General features: G+C 42.0%; 1 protein-coding gene across 1 annotated transcript in view; it reads right to left on the bottom strand.

Annotated features, from left to right (window-relative positions):
* Positions 1–27,011, bottom strand: part of EPHA5 (EPH receptor A5) — a 744,210-nt gene that overhangs the window by 334,035 nt on the left and 383,164 nt on the right. Inside the window, exon 5 of the mRNA XM_029600878.1 lies at positions 14,306–14,641. Within this exon, the coding sequence (XP_029456738.1) occupies positions 14,306–14,641 (336 nt within the window). The remainder of the gene's footprint in view (positions 1–14,305; positions 14,642–27,011) is intronic.

The following is a 27,011-nucleotide window of genomic DNA, read 5'->3' as shown; positions in this document are numbered from 1 at the left end:
GGGTTTCCTAAAATGCTCCATTGTAGGGCTTCTCAAAGCTCAACTGGGGACCCCACAGCCAGTCAGCTTTTCAAAATGAATATGCATGACATATATGTGTAAATACTGAGTCTCCAGTATTTGCACATTTATCTCATGCATGTTCACTGTGGAACTCCTAAAAAACCTGATTGGCTGTGGGGCTCCCAGGACAGGTTTGGGAAGCCCTGCTCTTTTATATTTCACTGCATTCATGTTATGTTTGCATTTCATTTTGGAAAGAAATTAACTATTGCATAAGAGTAAGAACAGCCCTCGGCTAAATAAGAAGCTACCTAGAAAAGAATAACAGGTAACACATCCTTTTTATAGTCTGGAAAAGATTTCATCAAACTGAAAAAGCATAAGAAACGACAAACCTTTAGATTTTAAGAGATGCACGCGGGCACACATGTGCGCGCATTTGCCAATGCGCACATATGGATGCAGCGATTTTAAAGCATACGCACGTATATGCTCGTATACACGCACGTTTTAAAATCGGCTATTCGTGCGTACTTGTGCGCATGATTTCATAAAGATGCGCGCATGTGCACGCAATTGCCACCTTGCTCGCTAAGTGGGGGTGGGTATTTTACTAGACGCGCGCTGATGCGAGATCTCATTTTCCCAGTTTGTTCCCAGTTTGCCCAGTTAACCAATCAGCCTTCCTAATCCCCTCTGTTACTTTGCCTAACTTTTATCCTGTTAGGCCAGGGTAAAATAAACCTTGCTTTATGTATTACTTACACACCGTTCATAGCAGAAGTAAAGTTACGCAGTAGGGGGTAGATTTTCAAAAACGGCGCGTTCGTGTACTTTTGTTGGCGCTCCAGGCGCCAACAAAAGTACACGGGATTTTAGTAGATACACGCGTAGCCGCGCGTATCCGCTAAAATCCTGGATCGGCGCGCGCAAGGCTGCCTATTCCGTGTAGCCGGCACGCGCCGAGCCGCGCAGCCTGCCGCCGTTCCCTCCAAGGCCGCTCCGAAATCGGAGCGGCCTCGGAGGGAATTCGCTAACGCCCTCCCCTCACCTTCCCCTCCCTTCCTCTACCTAACCCACCCCCCTGGCCCTGTCTAAACCCCCCCCCCCCTACCTTTGTTGGGGGATTTATGCCTCCCAGAGGGAGAAGTAAATCCCTGCGTGCCAGCGGGCCGCTGGCGTGCATAGACACATCCCGGGGGCGGTTCCGGAGGGCGCGGCCATGCCCCCGGACCGCCCCGAGCCGAAACCACGCCCTGGGCCCGCCCCCGAAACGCCGCGTCCCGCCCCGAAAACGGCGCGCCGCTCGTCCCCACGCCCCCGACACGCCCCCCTCGGAAGACCCCAGGACTTACGCGAGTCCCGGGGCTCTGCGCGCGCCGGTAGGCCTATTGAACATAGGTGCACCGGCGTGCAGGGCCCTGCTCGCGTAAATCCGGGCGGATTTACGCGAGCAGGGCTCTTAAAATCCGCCCCTAGGGGACCCCGGCATGCACTTGTGCACGTAAATAGGTACGCACAGAAATCACGATTCAGTCCTGGACCGCCTATGCCCCATCCACACCCTGCCCCTTTTTCCTGAAAATTTTTTTGTGCACGGAACAAGAGATATGCCTGCCTATTAAAGTGGGCCTTTTAAAATCCAGGTGGTACGCACGCATCTGAGACACACGTATCTCCCGGTTTTGGTGCATGCAAGACTTTTAAAATTGATCAGTAATAGTTTTGTTTCTTTAGTCCTTTGAATCTCTCAGAATCTGCAGCATCAGTTCAAAGGAAAAAAAAGGTTCATACAGGCCTTTAGAGCACGCATTATCTCACCGATAGATGACAATCTGGTAATTCCTTTAAAATGCTAGAGAAAGCATACTGTAGGTTATTAAGAATGGAAGAGAACACATGATTTGAGTAAGTGAAATCAAATCACTTGTGCCCTGGGAGTGACAACATTTTAGTTGTTTTCAGTTTTATGACCATCTGCAGCAAGAAATAAAAAGAACATTACCCTTATTTAACAATGATGTTACAGGCAAAAACTGTGTGTTTGCACATCACTCAGCTATTTTTTTAAATACAATAAAATGTGTTGTTTCCTTGGAAGAATGAACTCCAAATGACCTACAATGGAATGGAATATTTCACTGCTCGAAAAAAATGATAAAGGCATAGAACAATTTACAGAACCTAAGTACCCCTCTTACCTATTCTTCCTCCAAGTTAGACTAGATTACATCCTTCTGTAAATCTGAGCATTGTGTAAGGACTAATAACAAGCTGAGAGAACGCAGCGATTACCAACGGGGGAGTTATAAATACCACTATAAAATATTCAGCTGATCTATAATTCATCTAGTAGCAGACATCCTGCCATCTGTGCTGGGATGAACTCCCTTCTCAGGAAAAGGATAGTTCGCGATGAAGATTTTCTTAGCCACGATTAGTTCCAGTTGCTGCAGTCAATTCCGTTGGATGTTTCTATTCAGCCAGCCACAATGTTTTCTTTTGTTATACCAGTTCCAGTCCCACCGGTACATTTGCAGAACTATATACTCTGTCCACTGTTTTCACTATTTAATGCCTCCACAACTACCAAATTTTAGACATTTTGTAGCTGGAAGAATCAGGAAATCTGTAGATTATGTACTCTAGAAGAGGAGCAGGGGTCGCATCAGAGAAAGAATAGAAGTGGTAGCTAGAGATATTCCCACTCTTTGGAGCACATTCAGGGCCAGTGCAAGGGTATTTGGTGCCCTAAGCGAACCTTCAATTTTGTGGCCTTCTTACACACATGCCTCTTGGCGGAAGCTCTAGCAGAGCATCCTCCTCTCTTGTCCCATTCATTATCTACCTATCATTCTCCTCTCACCCTCTGCCAAAGCCTGCATCCCCCTCCCTTTGACCTCTGTCCCCAATGACGAGAATCCATTTTCTCTATCCCCCATCCAGCAACTCTACTTTCTTCTTCCGCCAACATCCTCCTTCTTCCAGCATCACCCCAATATCTTTGCCCCATATTTCCAGTGCCCAGACATTTTATCACTTTCCTGCTCTCCCTCCACCTGCTTAGCACTCTCACTCCATAACTCACCCAACCACACAGCTTCCTCTGTCTCCACCCTCCCCCCCCCCCCAGCATCTCTATACCCTTCTCTTTTATGGTGCTATGACTTAAAATTGGGTAAGCAGCACTTGGAACAAGAAGGAAGGAGGTTTCTGAGGGTTTTGCTGTTCCCCAAAATTTGACACTTATGTTTCTGTTGCCAAGGTTTGAATCTGACCTTGTACTCAGAAATGATGCTGCTGCAAGCACTAGAAAATGAATGAAGTTTCTATAAACAGAAAATCTGAATATTCAGAGAGAACTCAGCTTAGTAATTATCCAGAGTAGCGATACACATAAGTAAATACTACATTATGGTATCATAAAAAATTAAAAGTAATAATTATAGTGTAAACCTACTTCTGTGTAGAGACGTCTTATGGCCGAGTGGTATTAATATAGTCGTGGCGGCAAGCAGTAAAAGATGTTGAATACACAGAAATACAATTTACCTTTGAAAATCAATAACAGCAACTCCAACAAAATAAATTCAGAATTTCTGTTTGTATTCACACAGAACTTGAAAATATTCACATTGAATGAAAATCAATCAATATCTATACAAATCTTATATTTGCTATTGTTTACACTCTTTCAAATTTAACTCAAACCTTAGATAACTTCAAACAAAACAATACAATAAAAGCTAATATCAGATAATTGCATTTCTAAAATATATCTTTAAAATTATCGTTAAAATAGTCAGTTGTTTATCTGATTAAGGACTGATACTTTCTAAAACTGTTATGATTCTGCCCTCTTGGGCAGCCTCTTACCTTCTCTCTGCCTGGAGGTCGCTGGCCATGGTCCTGCACAGCTTCCTGCTTCCTGTTCCTAAGGTGTGGACTGCGTCTCTTCACAAGATTTAAAGGGCCCACGGCCGGATATGCCCTGGGTTCCACCTGATGACTGTTTCCTGTCTCAGCCCTATAAAAGGGCTTCTCCAACACTTCAGCTTTGCCTTGCATTGGAGTTACTTGCTCCTGAAGTCTTGTCTTCCAGCGCTCCATCAGGTCTTCATTCTTCGTTGGAGCTCCATGTCTCGTCTGCTTTCTGTGTTCATGGCTTCCTGATGTTCCATGTCTTCATGTCTTCAGGTTCCTTGTCCAGGCTTCCTGATGTTTCACTTCCTGATGTTCCAGGCTTCCTGATGTTCCACTTCCTGATGTTCTGAGGTTCCGCTCCTCCTTCGCTTGTTCCGAGTCCTCTTGACCCTCCAGCTCCTTTGGTTCTCCAGATGATATCTTGTTGGGGTAAATCCGGCCCGTCGGTTCCAGTTCCCGTCATTGGAGTTTCGTCTCAGCTGGATTCCCTTCCTGCGCTTGTCCCGCTCTCCACGTGGTCCGTGACCAGCCTCTTCAGGTGTAGGGCGCACAGTGGGACAGGGTGGTCCACGACCAGTCCCTCTGGTGGACTGTGTAGGGTGCCCTGAGAGACAGTGCCAATGTATGACCCTTCCCAGCTTCTCGTCTCATCCAAGAGTCTTCCAAGTTCCTCATGTCGTCGAGAGACTTCCAAGATCCTCATCCACTTCCAGAGTCTTCTTGTCTCGTCTTGAGTCTTCTGTGTCACAAGGCCTCTGTCTGCCATCATCCTCAGTCCGGCCTGCTGCTTCTTGCCGATACCTAGCGGCAGGTCCGAAAGGGCTGGGAACGATCAGAGGACTGTTCACTTACCAACATAATGTTGTTGGCTTCCAGAAGCATGCAGGTCCGGCAGAGGGTCAGACTTCGTCTTCGCCCATGCTGGGACACGTCTCGACAACCCTTGGTGCTGTCTTGGATTCGTCTGGGGTCATGCCGAGGCCCAAGGGCACACATTCCCCTCAAGTTGGGATCACTCTCCTAGCGCTTCCCATCTATAACAAAAGCTTTTCTTTCTTTTATCTATCAAAATAGTCTCTGGTAAGTATTTTTTATCCTTTATTCTTTCCTTATCTATTTTCTTTCTTTACTTTTTACTAGTTTAACTATAACTCAGGTCTGAGTTATGTTAAAGTCTTATCTGTATCTGTGTGTGGTACCATTTATCTGTTCTTCTTCTTTGCCTTTATCTTTTGCTAGCAGTTATGACTTTCTTTCTTCTTCTTGTTTTCTTCTTCCTAAACCTATCCTTTAACAACTCAAAAAAAAAAAAATGCTTTCCTATACTGCTCCTGGATCTTCCGAGAAGTAGTCAGTCGTGTTCCCTACTATGAGTTTCTCCAATGGGTTATTGAAACTGTATGCATTCTAGCTAAGAAAAAATAAAAGATAATTCATATGCCCTCCTACTAGAGTTACAGATCAGCTAATAACATACTCTCACATCTTAAATTTATCTTCAGTGTATACTAACTAATTTTGCACTAGGTCATTCCACATAACCAACAAGATAAAGGAAGGATATCACAAACTTCTGACACTCCAGACGGCTTAAACCTTTCCTTGCACAAAATGACTTCAGAACAGTACTGCAACTACTCATCTTCTCCAACCTGGACTACTGCAACGCCCTACTCCTTGGCTTACCATTTGCCACCATCCATCCTCTACAAATCCTACAGAACACAGCCGCCAGAATTCTGACTGGATCAAAAAAACACGAGCACATCACACCAACCCTCATTTCATTACACTGGCTACCAATAAAATACCGAATAGAATACAAAGTACTTACAATCCTGCATAAATATAGGACAACAAAACAATTGGCTAAGCAAATCCATCATAATCCATAATCCAAAACGGAACCTACGCTCAGCGAATAAAGGACACCTCAAAATACCCCACGCCAGAACCACACAACTGAATACAACCTGTGAGAGAGTCATATCCATCGCCAGCCCCACACTATGGAACTCAATACCAACTGAAATAAGAACTCAACCAAACATTAAAACTTTCAAAAAAGAATTGAAAACCTGGTTGTTCACCAGAGCCTACTCAAACTCACTCAATCAACCAGTCTACCAAGGACCCACACAACCCAACACCATGAAGAATGCTACATCGCTCCTAAGTATACCTCCTAAGTATACCTTCAACTTGTAAACCCCTGCAGTTACTGACCCAAATGGATAACTCAGCCAACCTAGACACATTCCTTTCTTCCTCACCTATTAACCCCACTCTTATTTGTAAAAATATTTTATATGTAAAAACGTTTGCTGTATGTCAGAATTTTTTTATATGTAACAACAATTTTATATGTAATCAACTAACACTCAAATCCCAAAAGCCACATCTCTACTGCATGACAATTTGCTAGGATGATGTTTAACTAACCTTGTTTCACGATGCTGTAAACCGTTATGATGGCAAAACCGAATGACGGTATACAAAACATGTTAAATAAAATAAATAAATAAATAAATAAACTAACACAAACTTGATTTACATAGTAAGAAAATCGTATTAAGTTAATTTGTGCAATGTTCTCTCAACCTAGCTTGATGTTACCCAGGTAGACAGTCCATCAAGCTAGGTTGAGAGAACACTGCACAAATCTCATCTTTGGGTGAGTTTCCTCACGCCGAAGTTCATCAAATCTTCACAAGAAAGCACTGTTCTGTTCGTACATCTCACTTTGAATGTCAAAGTAGCCCCTAACCCCTACACTAATACCTAAACCTCACTTCGAGTTACTAGGTGGGCCTCCTATAGAGATATAAATACCCCCGTAGGAGGAGGGCATTATGGCTAGTCTTTCTCTCTCTCTCTCCTCCTGTGGCTGTAGAAGGGCTCTAACATCTAGGCTGGCTCTCCAGGAGCTTAAAACTACTAAAAATGGTCCCCTCCCAGTGATTGTATGTAGGAAATACAACAATTCTGGCACTTATTGCAAAAAAGTTAGGTATTTGCATGGTAAACTGCCTATTACCATAAAACACACCCCTTTTCCTATCACATGCGATATTTAGTGCATTTTGATAAAGCCGGTAACTGTCACTTGGTATCAAAGCTGGGTTATCTATGCTCTTGTTGATGTCATCTGGACAATTAGTTCTAAGGTCTATGTATTTTTTTTTGTATTGATATTGTTTATTTAACTCCTTTTTATTTTTTTCTGAATGCTTTGATTATTACCTATTTTAGGTCACTTTGATGACTTTTAATTTCTTATTAATTTTAAATTCTGTCTTACTGTTTTAACCTATTTCAGTGCTCCTATGCTGGCCTCTTCGCTAGTATGTAGGGAAGCCAATGACACGTCCTTAAATACACTGTCTTTTACACACTTGGATATGGATTTGATGCTATGCTGATGATGATGATGAATCTGCCTTTTGTTAGTGCTAGGGGTGTTTGGTCTAAACCTACAGTTCTTTTAATGCTGGTTTTTCTTTTCTCTTGGTTCTCTAAAACCTAACTTTTACTAAAAAATAATTGTTTCCGTACGTTATTTAATTTTTGTCTTTCAAAATCTTTTTATATGCTCCCAAGTGTTAAATGAATGCTTATATATTTTTTTAGTCTAAATTGTGATAGTCTCAAAGCACTAGTTTTTGCTTGTCAGTTTTCTTCATATTTTCCTTTAAAGTTCCCTACTTAAGGTTTTCTTCTCAGTGCTGATCTTTGTACCTAAAAATGACTATTGTCAGTGTGGTGTTAAAAAATTACTTTGGAGCTTCTCTGTTGGTGTTGCACACATTACTAACCATCACTATCATGGACACTACAATTTTTATTTTAATTTTGCCTAATTTATTTTATTTTTGTCTAAATTGGTAACCCCCCCCTCCCCCTCGTTTTGAAATTGAGGGAGGTTGATAATGTCATCACTGATCTTTTTATAACTGGCCTGAACATTATTTTATTCCCTACAGAGCTTCCCCTGAGCCTCCATTCTACATTTAAAATTAAACAAAAAATGAAAGTAGCCTCAAGGCACTTACTAGAGGTGTCTGCATCAGTAGTGGTAGCAGCAGGGATAGACTTCTCTTTATTTCTTTATCTTTTGGTTCTGTAGCTGGGAGAGGATACCCCAGTATGGGTAATGTTCCTTGTTACTGCTGACCTCTGCTGGTCAGCTTAATTCTCTCTTTCTTCATTGACTTCATTGACTTCTCTCTTTCTTCATTGTTTTCTCTCTTTCTTCATTGACTTCTCTTTCTCCTCCCTCTGTATCAAGGCTCACTTTCCTTCATTACAACAGTGATCCTTTGTTAGAAGAGAGCAACAGTGGAGATCTGACTCCTGTGGTTCCTGTCAGACCCTCTTCTCAAATATTCCAGCATCTCTCTTCCCTGCAACTTGGGCCTTCTCTTGATGATGCGGTTTCTTTTTCTTTGCCGACTCCCTTAAGTGGCAGGGCACAGTGACTGAGTCGCAATGTCATGTCTCAAGTCTCGGTAACACTCCTTCCTTCTTGTTCCAACTTCTACAAAGTGGGTCTCTTTCTTCTTTGTTTGTGAGACACATCCGGGTCGACACGGCACTCTTCTTTACTTTTATTCAAGCTCCTCTTTCATCTTCCTTTATTGCGACTGTGCTCCAGTTTGGCAGAGATTCAAGGCTTCACTCTCATTGCTGCGGTTCCATTATTATTATTTTTTTGGCCTCAACACTCTTCCTCTGCACTTACAGAGCAGCGAGACATCTTGTTCCGTTGTTTTCTCTTCCAACTCATCCGCTCTCTCTCTTTGTATTGATAGTGGTGTTTCCAGGGCCTGGTTATATTGGTTATCATGGCCTTTTCCCTCTTCTTTTGGTGTTTGGGGTGTACTTTCTCTTCTAGAAGCTTTTTCTTATTATTTCCTATTTCTCTCTGCAATGACTTCTTACTTTTGGGGTGTGTGTTCTTCACCATCACTGTTACTGTTTTACTTGTGGTTGCTGATTTTTATTTTTATTAGTTTCCTTCCCTGATCTTGGTTTTCTCTTCTTTTTTTTTATTTTCACAGTTTTCTTCTTTTCTACATCTCTGTCTCTGGCCCTTAGCCTTCGGTAGTCCCTCACAGCATGGCAGAGCACTGTTTTCAACCCTTGTCCTGCTGCCATCGCCACCTCTGACACATTCACCAATGGCTTCAACAAACTCTGGAGCCCTCTGGATGTTAATGTTGACCTTCAGGATCAGGTAAGTCTTCTGTATATTTTTAACTTTAGTGTACCCCCTTTACAGGTTAATATTCTACCCTAAATATACACACCAACATGTACAAATTGCATGAACCTAGGAATCAATGCCAAATGCCACCTAGTAATGGGTTTTATTGTGTACATTTGGCAGTGGTTTGTGTTCACAGAATATTCTTCTTCTTCCACCTCCTAAGTTTACACAATAATTCTTGTTATGGTAAACCTTTCTGCACTGGATAAAGGTTTTCTGAAAACATTCAAAATGGTACCCACTGTCTCGAGGCTTTCCATTGCCCCATAAGCTGTGGAAGTGTGGGTCCTTTTTTCTATATTTGAGTGGAGCTGGGGTTTTGGAGATGGGAACAGGGCTACTGGACTAGATTCCACTGCAGTGAAGAGGGGTACTGGAAAAGAGAGATAAGGCATAAAAAGGAGGAAAGTGAGAGAGCTGCACGAAGGTGGGGTGAGGGGTATGCACTCAATTGGGGAGAAATGCACTCGCATGCCACCACACCCCAAAACAAATTATTGGGCGGAGGGAAAGTGGAAGTACATGACAAGTGCATATTTGTCTCTGGTGACTAAGTTCTAGGGAACTTTTTTGATCCCTACTGATAACATAAGCAAGAATATAATTAGGTCTCTCCCCTGGGTCATGTCCCAGAATTTATTGAGGCTACAGTAATTTTCAAATACCCTCATAGTGGTAGAATCTGCATGTCCATTGTACACGCTGACTTTACAAAGTATTTTCAGAACAATTCTATGTGCATAAATTTGTTTTGAAAATAATGGGGTAATTGGCCCTGTAGGCACAATCACTTGTGTATAGTTACACATCCTCTTTGGAGGGCATTAGTTATGTATGTACACTTGTGTATACACTTTTAAAAATAAAATAAGTAAGCATGTACGTGCTAACTCCACCCTAACTCCTCCCCCTTCCCCTGTCCCTGGAAGACCTCTCCTCAGTGTGTGTATAATTTCACATGAAACCAGGTTATGTACATATTTTTGCAAGCAGCGAACCAGGGTCAGTTATTTACATGCATATAACCAGATCTTATGCATGTAAATAACTTTGGAAATGATCCCCATTGATTACATCTTACTTGACAAGTAGAGATTGATGAATATTTTAAAAAGAGATTTTCTGGACAGTCTGACCAAAACAGGAACAAATGTGAAGATTCCCTCAAATTGGCTTTCTGAATCTTTTTTTTTTTGTTTTTGAGACTTAAAAATTATTGATCGTGTTCCAAAAACTTGCTTTGGATATTTGAAAGACCTGCTGGACTTTGTCAGATCAGAACACCTGCTATTGATTTTCCAACAATCTTAAGCACAATGTTCAGATGCACTTTTGACATTTCAGATTCACTTAGGATTTTCCTCAGATCTGCTGGAGAAAATATGATGGATTGCCCCAGTGGATCTTGGAAAATGTGAAATGTCTGTCAAACATTACCTGAGGATAATGTCGTGCCTTGTGTATTGTATATATTTTCTCATTCTACTCTTCTTAGTTATATTTGCAGTATATCTGGCCTTACTTTTTCAGTAATTTCAGTACTACATAACATAACAAATTCAACCTTATTGCAGCTTCAGTTTAATTATAAGCTCATAGTCTTACAGGCCAATCAGAAAATGGTTACACGACATGTTCTTCTCAGATCTGCGGAACTTAGAATAGCTCAATGAAGTCAAGTTCTCTAGCCAAATTGTGCTGAGTACCTTCTCGTGACCTTGTTTTCCAATGTCTAGACCAAATCTCAGAAGCAAAAGATACTAAAATACAAATTTATTTATTTATAGACATTTGATATTCCTCTTTTTACCATGGATGGCTTTAAGTTGGATTACAATAAATTTAATAAATAGACCATGATCACTTTAGATGGCTATACAGTTGGAATACATTTACAGCAGGCTTCTGATAGTTTGGATGGCGTAGCATCTAGAAGTGTGGGCCATGGCCTTTATCAAGATAAATAGTTAGGTAACAGAGGTGTCAGGAGGGACTAAATCAATCCTCTCAGTTGGCCCAGATATGATCTGGCCAGCAAACCTCAACACACAAATAATTTTATCTGACTTTTTCTGCAGTTGCTTGTCCCAGCTATATACTAGAAGAGTAGTACAGGGAATCACCTAAATCTAGGTAAAAGCTCATTCGCGCAAACTCTGAGACTGGTGGCAATTTATAAACTAACCAGTTTATTGAGACATATGTTTTCGAAGTTGAGTTCACTTCATACAGCTGAATCTGGTACCTTCCATGGTGATGAAAACTTCCAAAGGGGTAGGCATGTTAATCTATAGCAGACTCGTGATTTCATATGGATGCACAACACCCATGGGAAAAAGATATCCATTCTTACCCTCAGTACTAGGGTAATGATGATGAGAGAAATAGTGCAGAATCTTCTGGTGAAGGTGACAACCCAGCCATAGTTATAGACTATGATGAACCCGGTCATGAAAGCAGGAATGGCCATACCAGTTAATGCAAGAATTTAAAGAGCTGAATGTGGTCACATGGTCCCTGAAGATGAAAAGGAGATAATGTACTGCTACTTCAATGCAATAAACCCAGTACTTAAATCCAGAAGACACACAAAGAGGGCCTGACAAAAAATGGAAGATAAAGTAATAGTATTAGGGCAAAAGCTTAAAAAAAAAACCTGATACTTATTTTATAACTTTAATTGGACAAATAAAAAAACAACTAGATAAGCAATAATATCTTCAAATAACTAAGTGATATTGCATAATGAGAAATAGAGAAAGAGGACAGCTGCAGAGGTACAGCAGAAGTCATGTACAGGAGCAACCAGAGCAACTAGAAAAGATACCTGAGGTTGTGACCATTAGTGATATACCAGTCAATGATAAGTGTTCATTCCAAGATATGCCACAGAGCAGAGGAAAGAATAAAAGCAAATTAGGGACCTTGAGACATAAGAAATAACAGATAAGCTACTGGATTTTTGGTTTGTAGGATAATTGTGATGGAGTCCAGAAGAGGGAAAGCCTATCGAAGATGAACCTGACAAGCAGAATAAAAACTATGGTCAGTAAAATCAATGAGTCTGTAAACTGCATGAAAGAAACATCTCTTGATATTGCAGAAGTAAATCACATACAACATTGTGCAGTGAAAATTATTACTCAGAAAACTTTACCACTAAGAATGCAAGGCTGCAAGAAAAAAAAGACATCTCCTCTTCAGATACACCATATTGAGGTAAAAACAAAGCACTGCATGCAGAGGTATCTCTAGCAAACAAACAGCTCGCACATTCGAGAACACCAAACATTCTAAGAACAATCCAAAACATCAAACTACAGCATGCTGTACTAACAGAGGAAGATCTCAAATTCAAATGCTCCAGTAAACTGAAAATCGCACCAGCAGAATAACAACCACATAAATAGGAGGATAACTAAAATGAGAAACATCAAATAAAAAGTTTAGAGTGAGCCTAATGCAACTTTATAGGATATTGAGACGTGTGTGGGCGGTTAAAACACCAGCAAACAAAGCTGGAGGAATATATATGAACAAGTGTGGGCAATTCCAGTTCTTGAGGACCCGAAACTGGTTGGGTTTTCAGGATAAACCTAATGAATATGCCTGAGCGATATGCATTTGCACTGCCTCAGGTGTCTGCAAATCCATTTCATGCATATTCATTAGGGTTAGTCTAAGAACCAGACCGATTTTTGACCTATGAAGACCGGAATTGCCCAATTCTACTGTAGAACACAAAAGAGAAGAAGAAGAATGCCTACCCAGTACACAGAAGAACATGGAAATGTTAAACACCCAAATAATGGAATGTCTTGAAATAATAGAAGAACTGAAAACCAGGTTAAGAAGACTCCCCTAACTGGAAGGGCCCTGGCTTTGATGCAGTGCCTAATCTTTGATTAAAAAATATAACCTCTCTCTACCCAAATCTGGGAAACTGCAAAAAAAAAACAAACAAAAAACCAATCAGACTTAATAGCAGGAAACAGATTTCCTCTCCTGAAAGGTGATCCAATCTATATATCTATAAGCAGCATACTGAGATAGATGCAATTGGAGAGGACAATTTTCAAAGTCACTTAGAAGGCTAAATAATGATTTACCCATGAAAACTGGCTGTCTGAAAATCACCCTCTCCCAGGCCGCCTAGAAGTGTGCACAGTGTTCCTCAGCACACATCTGGCAGAAAGATTCTCAGAATGCACTTTCAACCGGATTGAGAAAGAACTCAAAAGCAGCTGCAAAAGTCTATGGGTGCTCCACATCGCTGGCGAGTTTCAAAGGGAAAGTAGGCACATAAGTTCCCTTTGAAACTTGGTGTCAAGTCCTCAAGTAAGTAGCCACAAACTATATACAGTCAGATTGACTCCCATAACTTCATTACAATAGAGCAAAAAGGCAGCAAGAGAGAATCATTTGGTACCATTTGCCAGTCAACAATGAATAAAACTAGCATGGCCAGCTGTACAAAATGTACAAACATGAAACAAGTTATGTAAGAAAGAAAGAAATGTTCAAACCAGATACGTGCTCTGCAGCTAAACCTTCTGCTGGCCAGGGTCTTTCTGGGGATGCATTTCTGATAGGGCTGAAATTAGCAAGTCTTCTAGGCAATGATACTCAGACTGCACAGCACTTAATTATTCTAGGACAAATCAAACCCCCGCTGAGAGCCTGGATTGAATCTGAACCGGTCGTCTCGGCTCTACCGAGCACAACTTTTCCCAGAGCACACTGCATTGCCCCCAAATCCCACAGCTCATGTGCGTGCTAATACCAGTCTGCAATAATAAGACAAACAGAACGATACTCCCTCAATTTAATATTAATTAAAACAAAGGTCAAAATAATTACAATATTCATAAGCAGCCCAAGTTGTACAGGAATCTCTAAAAGCACTTGATGCTTTACAGATCAGGCTAATGTAGCACACAGGCTCCCTGTGAATTCTTAGTGTTGTGATTTTAATAACATACTCTGCTCAAGTGGTAAGTGCTTGGCATCATTTTGTTGACGTGTGCAATATTTAAAATAAGGGGGAAAAAAAAGACTTTCAAATACCAATTAAGTGGAAACAATGGAAGCTATTGATCTTGCCCTTACCTGCTTGGTTGGTGGTTACATTTACAGACACATATTGTCTGGCACCTGCGCTCGGCTCGGAGACTCCATTCTCTGCTTCAATCTCAAAAGTATAGTTCGTGTGTGCCAGCAGGTCCACCACCATCACAGAGGTGTTTCTCAGGCTGTTTTGCTGGGGAAGGTACCTAACGTGACCGCCACATTCCTCACACAGGCTGGAGTGGGAGTTGCACTTCTTGCACACGATATTGTACGATACATCTTTCCTTCCACCGGTGTCAGCTGGGGAGGTCCATTCGAGAAAGACGCTCGTCTCGTTGATGTTGGAGATGGCATTCCGAGGGGCAGACGGTGGTCCTAGGTCAGAAAGCAAATTGAGGGGAGGGGGGGAGGGAAAAACACCTTTCTTCATTATTTGATACAGTAGTAAGGGATAGCATTATAGGTGCTTTACAAGGACAGAAAGACCCTCTAATGGAAACAATTTTCAAAACCCTGTGCTTTTACAGAAAGCCTGCGGGTACTTTTATCTACGGGCTTTTCCCCAGTTTTCAAAGGGGAAGCCTAACGCATACTTTGCCTTTGAAAACAGCCGGAGGAAAATCTAGCCACAAAGATTTGCTGCAGCTTTTTTTTTTTCCCCCTGTAGATACTTTCTCCCTGAAAAAACAACGTGCATCATTTTGAAAATGCAGGATTCTGTCTCCCCTGGCCTAATCCTATCCCAGGAATGCCTCCGCAAAAACTGTGGGCAAAAGTGAGCGTGTCGTGGTACAACAGTCTCAAAAAGTCCTTTAACCCACAGAAACAGCCATTTACATGGCAAAATGGCTTTTGAAAATGGCCCTTTAAATCTCTTTCATTCCAACAATAAAAGGTAAAAGGATTGCAATGCACTATATTTCTATTCGGACATTTTCTAATTAAGATAAAATGGAACCATGAAATGCATATTTCTCCAAGATAGTTCCCATTGCTACACAAGTCTTACATCCACTACTGCAGAAAGCTATTGTAGTGCAATGCAGCATATAGTGAGTGGTTGGCATCCCCTATTGCTGGTAGGACCGATTTTTTAATTCACTACTTTGGCAGGAAGAAAATGATATTTGGGGTTAATGCGTGCTTATAACCTAGTTTTGTACAAGGAAACTTGACCATAGAGCATCATGTATATTTGACTGACCTTCCTACACCCCAAACCTCACAAGGAAGTTCCCTGCAATAACCTTTGAATCATTCATCTAATTTCATTCAAATCTGTCACACAAATAGCAAAGTATCCCTTCATCCCTTGCTCTTATTTGATTCCCCAACACTTAAAATCTCTTCTTTTTATTTCCAATGGGGAAACAGACCAGTTCAGTTAAAGCAGTGGTGTCCAATCCTGTCCTGGGGATCCCCCAGCCAGTCGGGTTTTTAGGAAATCCACAATGATATGCATGAGAGAAAATTTGCATGCTCCTCACATGCAAATTTTCTCTCATGCATATCATTGTGGATTTCCTGAAAACCCGACTGGCTGGGGGGTCCCCAGGACAGGGTTGGGAACCACTGAGTTAAAATATTATGAGGATTAGAGCACATTGTATGTCAGCGAGAAACTCATACAAATGATTTTTTTTTGTGAACTGCAGAGATAATCTGTTAATGATTAGCCTGCCAAGAAAAGATTTTCTGTGAACAAATTGAAAGTGAAAGTAACTAAAAAAATCTCTGAAAATGATACAACATATTGAAATGCTGAATTGCAGCAACTATTCAAATTTCTAAAAACTACTAACAGATTTTAGATAGTCATAGAATCCGATCCACCTGATATAATAGCTACACAGGAAGTAAAGAAAATGCATGGAAGAAAAATGATGGGTATGCCATGAATATGATTGTATGACATTAAGCATTTCACATACATGTTATATTATTAACAAGAGTATGGCAAAAGGCATCTGGCAATGATTGGAACAGAGGATATATCCTAAAAAAAAAATGTACCTTAAACATGAAATATGACGTGGGAGAAAAGGGATCTGCTATTACATAAATGCTAGGGATGTGCAGAGGGACGGCATACGTTGCATTCGGTATTCATATTCGTCGGGGGGCAGATACGTTGCATTCGGCAAGGGGGGTCCCCGATACGTTCATGCATTCATTCTTATTCGTTTCCCAGCTAAAATTGAATTAACTACAACCCCCCACCATCCTGACCCCCCCAAGACTTACCAAAACTCCCTGGTGGTCCAGCGGGGGTGGGGGGGGTCCGGGAGCCATCCCCTGCACTCACACCCTCGGCTGCCGGTTTCAAAATGGCGCCGATAGCCTTTGCCCTCACTATGTCACAGGGGCCGACCAATAGCACCGGTAGCCCCTGTGACATAGTAAGATCAAAGGCTATCGGCACCATTTTGATTACTGGCAGCCGAAGGCCCGAGTGCAGGAGATCACTCCCAGACCCCCGCTGGACCACCAGGGACTTTTGGCAAGTCTTGGGGGACCCTCCTGACCCATTGCTCCTACCATGTGACAGGGGCCGACTAATTGCACTGGTAGCCCCTGTGACATAGTAAGGTCAAAGGCTATCGGCTCCATTTTGAATACCAGCAGCCGACGGCGTGAGTGCAGGAGATGGCTCCCGGACACCCCGCTGGACCACCAGGGAGTTTTGGTAAGTCTTGGGGGGTCAGGAGGGTGGGGGTTTTGTTTAAATTTGCTCCTTTAGACGGCCGAATAATTTGGTGAAGATTCATTGTATTCGTGGGGAATCGCGATACGTTTCGCTTCTCCATGAATACAATGAATATGGCCCTATACGTTGCAGATTACCAAATGTTGGAAACGAATGCACACCCCTAATAAATGCAGCGTGTGAAATCATTAGCTAAACTCCAAATTCTATGATACCAATCTAAGGACTCCCCCAAGCATATTAAGGAGAGAACAGAAGTTTTCAGGTGCACAATATGTCTGAAATAACTTCAGAATAGTCTGTCATGCACTTCCATAAGAAGAATAATGTCAGAAAAAGGATTTACAGGTACTGAATTAGCATATAGTGCATGCAGAATTTGGAGAAACTTCAGAGAAAATGACAGAAAATAAAATGCTATCACTGCAAGGAATATGGATATTTTTCAAGGGATTACTATTTTGGACCCAAGAGAAATAAAAATCCTCAGGCACTAAATATTTTTCAAGCAATGAAAGGGATTAGAGAAACAATATTCAGAGAGCAAAGTAGCCAAAGACTCATCTAATGACAAGAACATCACTGGATTCACCAAGAAGCAATATGTATTCCATGTGAAAAAACAAAAAAACAAACATACAGATCAAAGAACATAGAAGCATGATGGCAGAGAAAGACCATATGGTCCATCTAGTCTGCTCATCCATCCAATTTATCTAGCCTTACAGATCTCATCACTGCCTCCTAGATCCCCTGTATTCACCCCATGCTTTCTTGAATTCAGATACCATTTTTATCTCTACCACCTGCACTGGGAGGCCTTTCCATGCATCCACTACTCTCTCTGTAAAGAAATATTTCCTAAGGTTACTCCTATCCCCTTTCACCCTCATCCCATGACCCATTGTTCTAGATCCTCCTTTCTGTTGAAAGAGGCCCATCTCCTGTGCATGGAAACCTTTCCTCCACATGTTTAGATATTTAAGTCTATTCCCATATACTTTAACTAGAAAACCAATGATCATTTTAGTAGCTATCTTCTGGAATGATTCCAACCGGTTTATATCCTTTTGAAATTGCAGACTCCAGAATTATACACAGTATTCCATTGAAGTGCCACCAATGACCTATACAGGGGAAATATTGTCTCCATTTTTCTGCTGAACATTCCTCTCCCAGTGCAGCCAGGTATCTTTCTGTCTTTTGCTGTCACTTTATCCACCTGTTTGGCCGTTTTAAGATCATCAGATCTTGCTTGGATTTTTGCATTAATTCTAGTTGCCAGACCCTGGACCATTCCCTAAGCTTTGTTAGATCCCTCATCATATTTTCCATATGTTCCTGGCTGTTTACCCTATTGCAAATATTGATATCATTGACAAAAAGACAAACCGTTCCTGATAATCCTTCTACAATGGTGCTCATGAAAGTGTTGAAAAGAACTGGTCCCAGCAATGAACCCTGAGGCACAGCACTAGCAACAGCCTCCTCCTCAGAGTAAACTCCATTTTCACTACATTTTGTCACCTTCCACAGCCAATTTCTAACCCAGTTAGTCACTCTAGGTTCCATACCAAGGGTGCCCAATTTATTTGTAAATCTCCTATGCAGAACTGTGTCAAAGGCCTTATTGAAATCCAAGTACACTGCATGTAGTGCTATTCTTTGATTCAACTCTCTGGTCACCTAATCAAATAAATTGATCAGATTCAAATGACAAAATGTACCTCTAGTAAAACCATGCTGCTTCAGATCATGTAATCCACTGGATTTCAGAAGCTGCACTATTCTCTGTTTTAGAAGCGATTCCACTAATTTGCTCACCACAGAGGTCAGACTATCCGGCCTATAGTCCCCAGCCTCCTCCTACTTCCACTTTTATAAATAGGAACCACATTTACCCCTCTCCAGGCCCCCAGAACTACACCCGACTCTAAAGAATCATTAAAAGGATAGCCAACAGAGTTCCCTCAATACCCTCAGCTGTATCCCATCTGTCCCCATCACCTTATCTATAAGTTTAGTTAGCTACTCATGAACACACTGTTCTGAAATTGATTTTTATCTCACTTCCAATCTTATTTGCTTTCGTTTTATGTGGTCCTGTCTCAGACCCTTCCACTGGTAATACAACCCAAACACGAAGGGGCAGTACTGGATCTAGTGCTTACTAACAGGGAGAATATCTCTGATGTTGTAGTTAAGGATCATCTAGGATCTTCAGTAATAGAGCACAAGAGATGAAGGATCATTCAAAGGCAAGGGCTCTATACTTCAGGAAAACTAACTTTCTTAAAATCGGGGAGTACTTCAAAAAGTCATTAGCTGGTTGGGAAAATCAAGGGAGAAGTATAAGGACAATGGGAAAAATTAAAAGGAGATATTATAAGGCCAACAATCCTTTTTGTTAGGAAAGTAAATAAAAGAAAGAAGAAAAAGAGGCTGCTATGGGGTTCTAAAGAAGTAGCTGAAAAATAAAGGAGAAAAGGTTCAAGAGATCACAGAAAATAGAAGACAGACAACAACATATGGAAAAACTAAGAGAAGCTGGGAAAGCAGTCAGGAATGCAAAAATTCCTCTTCAGCGCCGCCTTCCGGTGGCGACGTCCACTGTGAGATCCCACAGTGCATCACCATCCGTCCCAGCCGACTCAAGGGTCCACGTTCCTAACAATAGCGTAGTCAGGCGTAACGGAGGTCTGGGTCTGGAGATAGGCAATAGTGTATTCAGGTGTAGCGCAGGTCCGGGTCTGGAGATAGGCTAAAGCGTAGTCAGGCAAAGCAAAGTCGATATCCGTAGAGTCAGTCCAAAAAATAGACAGGGCAGGAACAAGGAAGACAGGAACTGGGAACAACGAAGGACTGGAACAAAGAGTAGAGAGGGCTCTCTAGCAACAATGAGTACTCGAGTAGTGAGGAGACCTGTTGCAAAGGCAACACTATGGAGCGAGGCCTGAGCTTAAATGCACTGAAGGTTTTGACATCATCATCCGGGGCTGCGGCCAGGTTCCTGCCACGGGCCCTTCAAAAGGATCAGTGATGCGCGCGCGCCTAGGGAGGGGCACGGCGCGGGTAGTGGCATCTCTCTGAGGGCCATGCGGAGAAGCCCGATGAGCAATGGCATCTTGACCTGCAACACTGGGGACCATGGCAGAGCCGGAGGCACCGGGGGCGTCCCGAGGTCGGTACCGGCGGCCCACCGCTGCCAGCGAAGAGGAATCAGGAGCTGGAGTCTGTGTAAGAAGGTGAGAGGGCCGCGCCGCGGGTCTGCCATGGACGACACACGTAACAATAATTACACTGCAGTACAGGACAGATCTGTAACAATGGCAGATGGCATGTCCAAGGAAGCAGAGGGAGTAACAAATATTCAGTTTATAACATAATAAATGTCATTACTTCATCAAACCAAAGTCTCATCAAGCCCAGCACTCTGTCTCCAATAATGGTCAATCCAGATCACAGTTACCTGGCAGGATCCCCAAAAATAAATGTAATCCTTCTTGCTCAATCATAAACAGGGTTAAGCAGTGGCTTTCCCAAGTCTACACAGCTAATAATGGTTTATTAACTTTTCCACCAGGAACTTGTCCAAACCCTTTAAAAAACTAGCTACCCGAATTGTTTTCATTACAACCTCTGGCAACAAATTCCACAGTTTAATTGTGCACTGAGAGTAGAACATTCTCAGCCAAATAGAGACATTGAGTATGAAAGTCTGATAGGTGAAAATGAACTATATGTACCTGAATTAAATGACAATCTCATATCAGTTTCTGAATTACAAAATGCAAAGTCAGTCGCAAAGTCAAAAATGGCAAGGAACTTTTGTTCACTGTATCAGAAAATTGCTTTTATCAGATGAACCTCAAGGTAGTGGTCATACATGTGTTGCACAAGTAATAATGCCTTTCACATTTAAACTATGACACTGAAATCTATGAGCAAGAGTAGGAAAATCAAAGGCATTCACTTGAAGGCAGGAGTTCTAGATATATTTATTTATTTATTTATTTAACATTTTTCTATACCGACCTTCAAGGTTAAATACCATATCAGGTCGTTATATATCACTTGAAGACAGGAATTCTAGATATATATGAAGATTGCAACAAAGGTAAACATATAAGAAAACAATTTAAAGTAATTTCCAAGGAACCAAGCAAAGCCCATTAGAGTTAACACATATAGATTTATGCATACTCATACAATGGATTCTATTGGTGATAACTGGTATATATTTGTCATCATAGATGAATGCAGAAAGAAGTTAAATGTATTTTTTCCATGAGCACAAAGTCCAAATATTTTCATGACCACGTACAATACTCAGAATGCCAAACAGGCCAGAAGCTGAAATGAAACCTTACCAAAAATGAATGTCAGTTTAACATAAATATCACTGAGCAATTCATGATTTTTGAATCCAGCTGCTTTCCCAGATTCCTCCAATGGCGGCTCCCTGTCACCATGTGGCAGGGAGCTGCCATTGGAGGCTCTGATGCATGTGATACTAGAAACCAGTGAAGAGACGTTTACAGCGTGCGTGCAATTCGGTGCGCATAATTTGGCACACCTTGGTGGGAGCATCGGGTACCCGCCCCAATGATGATGTCACACCTCAAGACTACTTAGTCTGCCTGAAATTGGTTTTGTTGCTTCAGCAAGAAGGTCTTTTGGTTTCTGTCTTGCTCAAGCTCTGCAGCCTGGTTCCTGTCTTTGGCTTCTGCCTGGTTCCATCTCAGCTTTCCTTCAGTCTTCACCTGCTGTCTTCAGCTCTGCTTCAGCCTTGTTGCATGCCATCAGCATTTTCATAAGCCATCAGCCTTGCCTCATTCCATAAGCCTTGTCTCAAGCCATCAGTCCTGTTCTTGCTGGCTTCAGCCACAGCCTGGTCTTTGTATAGACTTTTAGACTCAGTCATAGTCTGGCCCGTGCCAAGACTCACTCACTCGCCAATGGCATGGATCTCAGGATTCTACCTACGAGACTGCATCACAGCAGGAGGGGCTCATGCATATACAGTTCCTTACACTTGAACAGTATGGAATTCATTATGAGAAGACAGTCCCATATTCACCATCCAAAATGGAATTGCAGAACATTCTAATAAAATGCTATCAGAAGCAGCAAGAACAATGCTGATAAGATCTGGACTACTAGTCAAGTTTTGGGCTGAGAAACCATCTTAACAAGTTACTAAAAGAAAAAAAATTAACAGAAAAATGGATAGGCAAGAAGCAATCAATAGATTTGTCAAATTGTTTGGATGTCTTGTATATGGCTGGATTACTAACCAATTTCAGGAAGTTAGATGCTAAGATCAAACCTGCAATCTTCATTTGTTATTGCAAAAATAGAAAAAAGTGCTTGTATGATCCCAAAATGAAGATTCTGACACGCATAGATCCAAAGTTTCATGATGCAAGAAAAGGAGCTGAAATTCTAGAAAATGGAGATGACACTTTGAGGAAATATGCTCACATCACTATTTCCCAAATGAGGAGAATATTGGACATTATCATATTGATGACATTCCAAGAAGCAATTATTTATTTATTTGAAAAGATTTATGTGGCACAGGTGCCATTAAATGTCACTGATCCTGTACTATTATGGGGCTACATGTTTAAAAGGAATTATGCTTTATAGTGTTTTAAAGTTTAAAAGTGTAGATTGATGTACTTTACAATTGGGAAGGTTGGGCAAGCCTGGGCAAAGGGAGGACACTTTGGGGTAGCCTTTCCTCTAAGAGGGATACCCAAAGCTAGCTTTTAATGTTAGAAGTTTATCCTATTTCTTGAATTGGGAAAATTCCAGATAGTGTTCTAGGTTGGACCCAGTGGAGGCAGGTGAGTGCTGTGCGTGAGTGGCATGAAAGTGGACAACTGGTTGAAGTTTTAGGCCTGGTATAAAAATGAGGGCTTGACCTGTGAAAGGGGCTGGTCACTGGGGAAGGAGCTCATCGAGTATGAGAGTCTCTGGAGGGTCCAGACCTCATGTGTGAGGAAGGAAACATCTGATATTTCACCCAGAAGCACTCCCATAAATGGGACAGAGGAACACAAGTGAGAGAGGGAAAAATCTTCAGAGAATTCTATCAGCAATCTTGAACTTGAAAAGTATTGCAGAGGACAAGAATTACTGGAAGAAAGAGAAGAAGATTTGTGTTCACAGATTTTTCTAAGAAACAGTGTTGCGGATCGGAGGGGGGGGGGGGGGGGCTTGGCTAGGCCTAGGGTAGAGGCACCAACCAACTATTTCAACACAGTTGAAATAGTTGGTTGGTGCCAACTATTTTTAGTTGGCACTCCCTTCTCAGTGGAAGGGAGTGGACAGTGGCACTCCCTTTTCAGTGGAAGGGAGTGGACAGTGGAATGCCTCAGGGATCTGTATTGGGACCCTTACTTTTCAATATATTTATAAATGATCTGGAAAGAAATACGACGAGTGAGATAATCAAATTTGCAGATGACACAAAATTGTTCAGAGTAGTTAAATCACAAGCAGATTGTGATAAATTGCAGGAAGACCTTGTCAGACTGGAAAATTGGGCATCCAAATTGCAGATGAAATTTAATGTGGATAAGTGCAAGGTGATGCATATAGGGAAAATAACCCATGCTATAATTACACAATGTTGGGTTCCATATTAGGTACTACAACCCAAGAAAGAGATCTAGGTATCATAGTGGATAACACATTGAAATTGTCGGTTCAGTGTGCTGCGGCAGTCAAAAAAGCAAACAAAATGTTGGGAATTATTAGAAAGGGAATGGTAAATAAAACGGAAAATGTCATAATGCCTCTGTATCGCTCCATGGTGAGACCGCACCTTGAATACTGTGTACAATTCTGGTCGCCGCATCTCAAAAAAGATATAATTGCGATGAAGAAGGTACAGAGTAGGGCTACCAAAATGATAAGGGGAATGGAACAGCTCCCCTATGAGGAAAGACTAAAGAGGTTAGGTCTTTTCAGCTTGGAGAAGAGACGGCTGAGGGGGGATATGATACAGATGTTTAAAATCATGAGAGGTCTAGAATGGGTAGATGTGAATCGGTTATTTACTCTTTCGGATAGTAGAAAGACTAGGGGGCACTCCATGAAGTTAGCATGGGGCACATTTAAAACTAATCAGAGAAAGTTCTTTTTTACTCAACGCACAATTAAACTCTGGAATTTCTTGCCAGAGGATGTGGTTAGTGCAGTTAGTATAGCTGTGTTTAAAAAAGAATTGGATAAGTTCTTGGAGGAGAAGTCCATTACCTGCTATTAAGTTTACTTAGGGGTAGATTTTCAAAGGGGTACGTGCATAGGATACATGCATACCCCCCGAAAACCTACCCCAAACCCCCCCCTGTGCGCACCGAGCCTATTTTGCATAGGCTCGGCGTAGCGCGCAGGCCCCCGGGACACGCGTAAGTCCCGAGGCTTCGTAAAAGGGGCGGGGAGGGGGCATATCCGGGGGTGTGTCCGGGGTCAGGGGGCAGTTCGGGGCGGGACCGGGGGCGTGGCGCTGGCCCGGGGGCGTGGCGCTGGCCCGGGGGTGTGGTTGAGGCCTCTGGACCAGCCCCCGGGTCAGGTGATGGCGTGCCAGCAGCCTGCTGGTGCGCGCAGATTTACGCCTGCTGAAAGCAGGCGTAAATCTGCCAACAAAGGTAGGGGGGGGTTAGATAGGGCCGGGGGGGGTGGAAAGAAAGTTCCCTCCGAGGCTGTTCCGATTTCGGAGCGGCCTTGGAGGGAACAGTCAGCGCGTGCCGGGCTCGGCGCGCGCAAGTTGCACAAATGTGCACCCCCTTGCGCCCGCCGACCCTGGATTTTATAAGATACGCGCGCCTACGCGCGTATCTTATAAAATCCAGCGTACTTTTTTTTGCGCCTGGTGCATGAACAAAAGTACGCGCTCACGCAATTTTATAAAATCCGGCCCTAAGAGAATAACCACTGCCTTTAGCAATGGTAACATGGAATAGACTTAGTTTTTGGGTACTTGCCAGGTTCTTATGGCCTGGATTGGCCACTGTTGGAAACAGGATGCTGGGCTTGATGGACCCTTGGTCTGACTCAGTATGGCATTTTCTTATGTTCTTATGTTCTTACAGTTCTCAGGATTAGCACTGGCTCCAGTGGACCAGGTGGATGCATTGTCTCTAGAGCTGCTCTGGAAGGAAGGTGTCTGAAATCCAAACAGCTTCTAGACATTTGAGACTTCTGCATTAGAAGGAGACATACATCCAGGGCGCCCTCTGGGTCCTCAATTTGAGAAAGAGAGACTGTGAGCAATGAAATATAGAAAAGTATGTATGTGATTGGGCCTCCTATGGATAAAATGTGAGAAAAATCAGAAGTTGTATAAAGGTGAAACAGGCCTTGTGTGCATTCTGAGCACCGCTACAGAAGCTGACCACAAGGGAGGTGAACTGGTTTCCAAAAACTTGAGGAGTAGCCTTATACCCTAAGGAGAATGTTTAGGATTTTTGGACTGTTTTTTTTTTTTTTTTTTGTGATCTGAACAAGATGAAAAGCTACGTGACTAGGAAAATGGACTGTGATTTAAACATGATGATTAGGCTACTACTATTTTTGTGTCTTACAATAAATTTCTATCTTTTTGGAGCACAGGTGAATTTTGGACATTGTAATTTATAGATTGTGCTTGGAAGTGTCTTCAGCCAGTTTGGCCTTTCAGGAGATCCTGTCCCTTGCCCTTACCCTGTGAGAAACTGTTCTCTATCCCAGGATAACTAGTCAAATGCTATCCAGGGCTGGGAAGGTGGCCCTTGCTATCTCACATTCTAGGCGGGTTACAAATATATGTTCATAAAAACCCAATATTTTCTGCATACAAAATGACACTAAAATATAATCGCAAATACAGTCCCTCCTGATAATAAAGACCCACGCTGTTTTTTTTTCTCCTTGGCTGTATTCATTCTACTATCTACGGTTGATTATATGATCATAACCCATATGCGATTGATGAGACAGAATCATCACAAGAATTTTCATCGTCTATGGCAGAAATGCATAGTGAAATATCATTAAAACAATAACACCTTCTGACAGACTAGTACTTAAACCAAAGGCAAACTTTTATTGCAACAATATGCATCTTAAAGTGAAAGAACCAATAATCCATAAGCCAGTATTAACATTAATAAACCAAAATACCTCAGAAGAATAAGAATCAATTCTGTATACAAGTATTAAAGATAATTACCAGAGCAAGTGACATTCACGCAAGTGGGAGAGTTTTAAAAAAATATTTTATGTCACTGTGCTGGACTGTATTGTGTTAGCTAGTATAAAACTGTATTGAGCTACTAGGGTTCTCATACTGTTCTGTATACTTGTTTTCTGCCTCTGAATGAACTGAGTGCTGGGCTGCTTACTAGGGATGTGCATTCATTTAAAATAAATGCCCAATCAGCGACAAATGACTCTTAATTCATTTCATTCGTGGACCTATGAATAAGAATTGGCACTTCCCAGGTCTCCCATAAAAAAGCATTGGCTGCATTCCAGTGCATTGTAAAGAATAGACCCTGACTGAGGCTGGTCATATGGGAGTTTCCATTGCAACCAGTCTTTGTGCCTGTGACTCAGAGAGTAACTGGGATCTGTTGGCAAGGAAACCAGACTGACAAAATAAGAGTGAAGCAAATCACTGCTCTCTCTATTCTTCTTATGATATGTACAAACAGTTTGTAAGTGCATTTGAATCTTTCTTTCGAGGAAGAAACATTGCTAACTGTTGTGTGAGCTGTGTTGTTCCATACTCCACAGTGTTTAATCAACAGTGTGCTCTACATCAGAAACATTGCATTCCAATCCTTTTGGCTTCTGTGCGTGTTCATCTGCACAGATTTTTAATTTTTATTTTCTGTAACATCTCACTGTCACTGCTACTGAAGAGGAAGGTTTGTGTGTCAAGCCTTTTCTCCCCTGTGGGGGAGGAAGGCGAAGGCTGCGGCTTCTGCCTACACTGCAGTAATTGATTTTAGTTTGGACCTGTTGCAGTGAGCCAGCAGCTGT

This window comes from Rhinatrema bivittatum, chromosome 1, assembly GCF_901001135.1.
Source record: "Rhinatrema bivittatum chromosome 1, aRhiBiv1.1, whole genome shotgun sequence".
In the NCBI taxonomy this organism is placed as follows: Eukaryota; Metazoa; Chordata; class Amphibia; order Gymnophiona; family Rhinatrematidae; genus Rhinatrema; species Rhinatrema bivittatum.
The sequence above is the reverse complement of the archived record's forward strand: the minus strand, read 5'-3'. Positions and strand labels throughout refer to the sequence as shown.